At 42.9% G+C, this 6,000-nt stretch overlaps 1 protein-coding gene across 1 annotated transcript in view; it reads left to right on the top strand.

Moving 5' to 3' along the window:
- Nucleotides 1-4,689, top strand: part of SNTB1 (syntrophin beta 1) — a 119,458-nt gene extending 114,769 nt beyond the window's left edge. Inside the window, exons 6-7 of the mRNA XM_075415623.1 lie at nucleotides 360-550; nucleotides 1,918-4,689. Coding sequence (XP_075271738.1) covers nucleotides 360-550; nucleotides 1,918-2,010 — 284 coding nt within the window. The 3' untranslated portion in view covers nucleotides 2,011-4,689. The remainder of the gene's footprint in view (nucleotides 1-359; nucleotides 551-1,917) is intronic.
- The last annotated feature ends 1,311 nt before the right edge of the window (nucleotides 4,690-6,000 follow it).

Here is a 6,000-nt window from a genome sequence, read left to right on the forward strand (position 1 = left end):
ATGCCAGCCTGAGCCGTCTTAGACTTCAGTCGATGGTTTTTGCGTCAGCCTGTAGGCGTACGCGGCAACGTGAAGAACGCAGCGAGTAACTGAGAGGACTGACATCCGTGCTGCTCCTGCCCAGCACAGTCTGAGCCTGTGCCTTTACACCAGAACTGACAGACCTTGCACAACACAAAGATTTCTGCTGTTTTTCCAGACCTGCAGGTTTGCAGTCAGAGCACGATTAGCCCCGTTTCAGGAAAGGTTAGATTCCACAAGATAGTGTTGAGATCGAACGTGAAATGCAGATACCTGCAGCCAAGTGGAATTTGTTGCTTTTAAGAACGTTACAGACTAAATTTTGTGTCCTTCTTCAGCTTGTACATACAAAAGCCAGGAGTGCCGTTTGACCATCCATTACGAACACGGATTCTCTCTTACAACTGAACCGCAAGATGGTGCCTTCTGTAAGACAATTGCACAATATCCCTACGAAAAACTGAAAATGTCCTCAGATGATGGGATAAGGATGCTTTATTTAGACTTTGGAGGAAAGGATGGAGAAATTGTAAGTACTGTGCTTGGCAAAGGGATGCACGTTACCATCTCTTTGGTGGGCCTTCAGGCTGTCAGGGTGGAGAAGCACTGATGGACATGGGACTAGATGATGGTTTTAGGTCCCTTCCAACTGAAATATTCTGTTCTGTTCTATTCTAATAACAGCTGGCCAGTACCACGTTCCAGTACCAATATTTAGAGGTCGTGCTTTCTAGCACAGCACAATGATCTGGCTTTAGAAGGAGAGAAAGTAAAAAGAAAGTAAAACGGTAAAATCATGCAAAGAGGGATGAAAGATTTCTCACATTCAAGAACAAATTGTATTTCTAAATAGCCAGATGTTGGAATTTTCGTATGTATCTATTTCACTTTTTAAATGATTGCAGCTGAAGGAACTTAAGAATGAGATACTATGAATTCCAGCATACACACAGGGACTTTATGTTATGACAACAAGCTATGTTTTAGACATTTTTGAACATCTAGTTGCCGAAAAAAATTGAAGTCTACAAATGTAATGCAAACTGTCTGCTTAGGCCTCTAAGTTAGCTGTCACCATGCCTAAAAATAAGGTGCATATTCCTACGAGCAGTTTAGATACCATAAATGATGCATGTAAACATGGTCTTTCCTGCCAATTTTTTTCCAGCAGTTCCTAAGCACATTGGGTGCTTAGTTCTTCACATCCCTTTTGACAACACATATTCTGCGAACTGCTTATTGTCAGGCTGTCAGAAGGGACTTTGTTACTAGCTCTCAATAAAGTTGATACGTGACTGGTGGAAAGGCAAATCTGGTTTGTTTTTATGTGAACCTACTGTTGAACCTGCTGCCCACACTGACAAGTCTGTCATGCTCAGCAAGCCTGGGGTGAGAGCATCTGAACCATGGCTACGGGAGAAAAAATATTGTCAGCTCCGTCTCCCTGCGGCCGTGCGGACAGAGGAGCCCTGCAGCATCAGCTGAAGGTGCAGTATCCTGGCCCCAGCTGTGACCACCAGCAGATGCACTGGGTATTGGGTACAGCAGTCCCACCACCATCCCTGGTCAGAAACAGTGTGAAAAGTTGGAGGGGTTGAACCTCTTGGAAAGCTGCTTGCAGCATCTGACTCTTGCTGCTGCTTACGCAGGTGGATGCAAGCCCAGAGGCACCAGCATCTCATCTGCTCTCAAGATGCTTATTACTTACTTTTAGTACTTTAAATATTTGCAGCTGTGTGCAAAGGAAAGACAATATGTTGTAATAAAGGGTTGTTATTAATAGAAGCATGTTCAAAACACCAGGCAGCAGTTAATCAAGTACTCCATAAATGATTGCTTATTTGAGCTGTAATCTAATCTAATCATTCTCAACTTGATTTCTTCCTGTACTTTCAGCAACTGGACCTTCATTCCTGTCCAAAACCAATCGTATTCATCATTCATTCCTTCCTGTCAGCAAAGATTACAAGACTTGGCTTGGTGGCATAAGAGGGATACATCTGTTTCTTCAAAGCAAGACGGAGCGACCATGCTCATCTGAAGTTCAGTCAACAGCAGCAACCCCTACCAGCGAGCAGCACACACCAGCCAGGGGTTCAGTGCGGGGCCTTGGTCATCTCTGCAGTCTTCCAAGGCCCGGGTTTCATTTTGATCTGCTAAAGAAGTGGCATGACAAGGAAAACAGTGGATTTCATTGTAAATAATGGAATTTTAAAATCCCGTATGAGACAGTAAAAGCGTGTAGTACCATACATGTAAATGTTTCAGAATCATAACTTGTGCCTATTTCAATGTACTTGTTTCTATAGAGTAAGTCAAGGGCTAAGCAGCCAAGAGTGGGTGTTGGGTGTGATGCAAGCCCCACGTTGGTTGAGTAGAAGTTCTCCAAAGAAGATTGTCCCACCACCCAAAAGTAAGGTATTTTTTCTGTGCTAAGCTGCGCACCACTTACAGATTTTTCTTCTGGGGCACCAGCAGAACCTGTTGCTTGAATTCCCAGCAGCGCACGCAAATACTCACCTTTGAGTCGGATGCTCTAAAGCAACGCAGCTGTGGTCAGTGAACAGCTGGAGGGTCCCTGCCGAGGGCCACTTTCAAATTAAATGAGAGAGACAGCTTGTGAACATTCCTAGGGATGGACCCAAAGCAAGACTAGCTATAGCGATGCATGGAGAGCTGGCTGTCAGCGGGGTGTAGGTAGGAGCGTCCTTTGTTAATGTCCACACAGGATGTATTTTTATAGTGACTTCCCAGAATGGCTTAATGAGTTTCAGCTACCCAGGACCCCCAGTGCAGGTCAAAGTTACCTGAATCCACAGTGAAGCGTGACCGAAGCTGCTGCCAGCACATTTCCATGGCAGTTTTCCAACAGAGAGCCACGCTGAGCTTCCTGTCCTCCTGCCCCTGCTGTGTCACCCCCTCAGCTCTGCCCGGCTAGTTGCGTGGTCTTCATAGAGGAACAAATTGTGTTCCAAGGAGGAAGACTTGATTTTCTGAGACTTTTCTAGATTAGATCAGAAAAGTCAACAGCAAGGGAATGCACTGGGGCAGGAACACGAACTTCACTGCCAGAAAAGCCTTGATATGGAAGGAACTGCTCCTACGAGCATGACTTAGCAAGTCCAGATTTATTCCTTGCTGGCGAAATATAAGGCGCTCACCCGTAACTTACCAGTTCCTGTTTTGCACCAGAACTTACTGTTTTAAGTCAAAACGCAAATTCCTGAGTTTCGGCCTTGTTCACAGTTCTGTTGGGCACAAAGCAGGCAGGACCACTGACCTTCACTTCAGAGGTGATACACACAGCTTGCACCTGGAACTACTGAATTGGCTTCATGTGCTTGGGTGGGAATAGAAAGAAGCAGAACTGGGATGGCATTTATGTTGCTCTTCCACTGTAAAGAGAATTGCTTCATAGAGGGGTGGTTTTTTGTTTGCTTGCAGAGTTTTGCCCTAACTTCCCACTCTGAAGGACAGGAACTGTACAGGGGTAATAAATCAGAAGTTTGTAGAAGTTCACTTCTCCTACTGCAACACTTCTTTTACTCTTGAGAAAGCACACAAGTTTCAACTTAATTTCACTTGATTGGCAAAGAGGAAAACTAAAAACACAGTTTGGTTTGATGTTGTTTTTAAGCTAAGCCTTGAGCGTTAAGCATGAAGTCATGCTGTTTATTCACAGTATGGGAATTAGTTTGTGGTGGTTTCCATAGATATCTTAATGGTCGGAAGCAATTAAAAAATAAAGACGATGGGCTGAATTCACAAATACCGAAAACAATCGTTGAAGAACAATAGCTAAATCGCCATTTGGAAGAGCAGCCCCACGCCCAGCCAAAAGCAAGCCGGGGAGGGGAATCACCTAGCTGTGAACTTTGTTTTTACTGTCATGGTACTTGCACTTATAAAATGAATTCCTCCTGTAAATTCACAGGGTAGGAGATAATGGGCTACATAACTGACCACAAATTTCCAAATGGATGTTTCTGATGCAGCGACCACTGCCGTTCTCCTGACTTTTTTGTGGCAGTTACTTGGGTCTCCTCTGGCTTGGAAGCTTCTAGGAGAACATCTTCCGAGCAGCTGAGCAGTCGGTACGCTGGGGGACCGGCTCGCTGAGTAAGAACTCGCATCACATCATCAAGTAAAACATTGTGTGACGTTTCTAAAAAGCGATTCAGGACAACTTTTATTGCTGTTCCAAAGCATAACTGAAAAACGTGTACGCAAGCTCCTATAAAAGTTCCAGAGGTTAAAGTGAAAACTTTGCATACTGTGGGGTAGGTTAAATACATACGTAAACCATACTGCACTATCTCCTTATTCCTTTAACACTTACAGATCACTGGAATGTTAATGTGCATTGTAAATATTACAAAGTCCTATATTAGTATCAACAATTAAATTACACAATATGTAATCTAAGGTGCTCAGTACTATATGAAGTATAAGTGAATAACGAAACAGTTTGCAAAGAAAATTCATATTATATATATTTATAGAAAAAATAATGATAATTACTGATGCTATTTCTTCATTTTCAGATTTTGGACTGATTCATATTTGGATGGGATAGACGAATTATGGACCTACTCCACATTTATAAGAATATAGTGAATATTTATATTTTAGAGGAAAAGAGTATATTTAATAAAGTCATTTATTGGATTTTTGTGAGGTGAGCTTACTTTGTACCCAAACAAGCTGCCTGGAAGGCTGTCCTTTGGTTTTGGGCTGGGGAAAAATACATTTTAAACCTCAGTCATTCTGTTAAGAATTCAGTTACTTGACAGAACTATTTATCGCGTTGACAGAATAACTTTTAAAAATTCAATTTTGAGGTATTCGCTTACTGTTCATGGCGCATTGGTACTTTCTGTGAGCTGAGCTCAGCGTTCACGCGACACTGGTGCTGCCAAGGACAGGCTGAAAGCGTAAGTACACAGCGTTGCTGCTGCTGCTGGCATTTACCGAGAGGCCGTTCAGAGTCACCTGCTGAAGTTCCAGCGCTTTCACTGGTGTTTACACCTAACTGGGCGGTTACAGATGTCGTAAAAAATCCAACTGAAACTTCTGCTCAAGCTTCTGCATTCAAGGAGCAAGGCCAACACGTGCCTTGCTTAGTTCTTATGAACAGTTGTGGAAAAAAGGATGGTTTTCTTCCCCTCTAATTCTTCACTTAGTGGCCCAAGTAGAAAAGCTAACTGCGGGATTTTAAGTTGGTTCTTCCAGTCTTACCTGAGGTATGGCAGACCCACCTCAGGGAAATCCTCAAAAGGGGTACTCCAGAGTTTCACTCTTTTCACAAAATACTGGCTGTAAATTGAACGGTCTGATCAGAAGGGCTGTACAGCAGCTTCACCGTTACTGGTAAAATGTGATATAAGGTGTTTGTTAAAAAAAATAAAATACAATAAAGCTGAGCTGACTGCGTTCAGGGAAGCATACTGGTGTTTCCTAAGAGTCTTTAAGTGGAACTAGCATCTCTCTTAAGGCACTTCATAAATGAGAACACAACTCTTCACGCACTACCAAGGACACCATTGCCACGAACATCACGAGAATTGGGCTTTGCCAATTAAGTGCTATTATTAAGTGCCAGAAAGAAGGAAGCATTTTTCTGTGGAAGGTAAGTATTCCTTTTCCCCACAGGAGATGGGAGCACGCTCCATCCAGCTCTTTGCATTTCGAAGCACAGCCAATTTGAAGTGGACGTTGATCTGATTTCCACCTGCCAAGAGATTTCTTGGTGCCCTCTTCCCCACGTTTTAAGAGTTAACTGGCAGTTCTTTGATTTCAGTGCAAGCAGAATCAGAGCCTAAATAAACGTTGTGCTCCAGATTGCTATTACTCTCGTTGATTTGTGAATTTATCTTACTTTTTGTAAGAGCCAAACCAGCAGCTTTATAACTAGCTGTATACTGGGGCTATTTCCTGTAGTAATACACTATTACTATAGTATATAATATATATATTACT

Source organism: Opisthocomus hoazin, chromosome 3, assembly GCF_030867145.1.
Source record: "Opisthocomus hoazin isolate bOpiHoa1 chromosome 3, bOpiHoa1.hap1, whole genome shotgun sequence".
NCBI classification, from domain to species: domain Eukaryota; kingdom Metazoa; phylum Chordata; class Aves; order Opisthocomiformes; family Opisthocomidae; genus Opisthocomus; species Opisthocomus hoazin.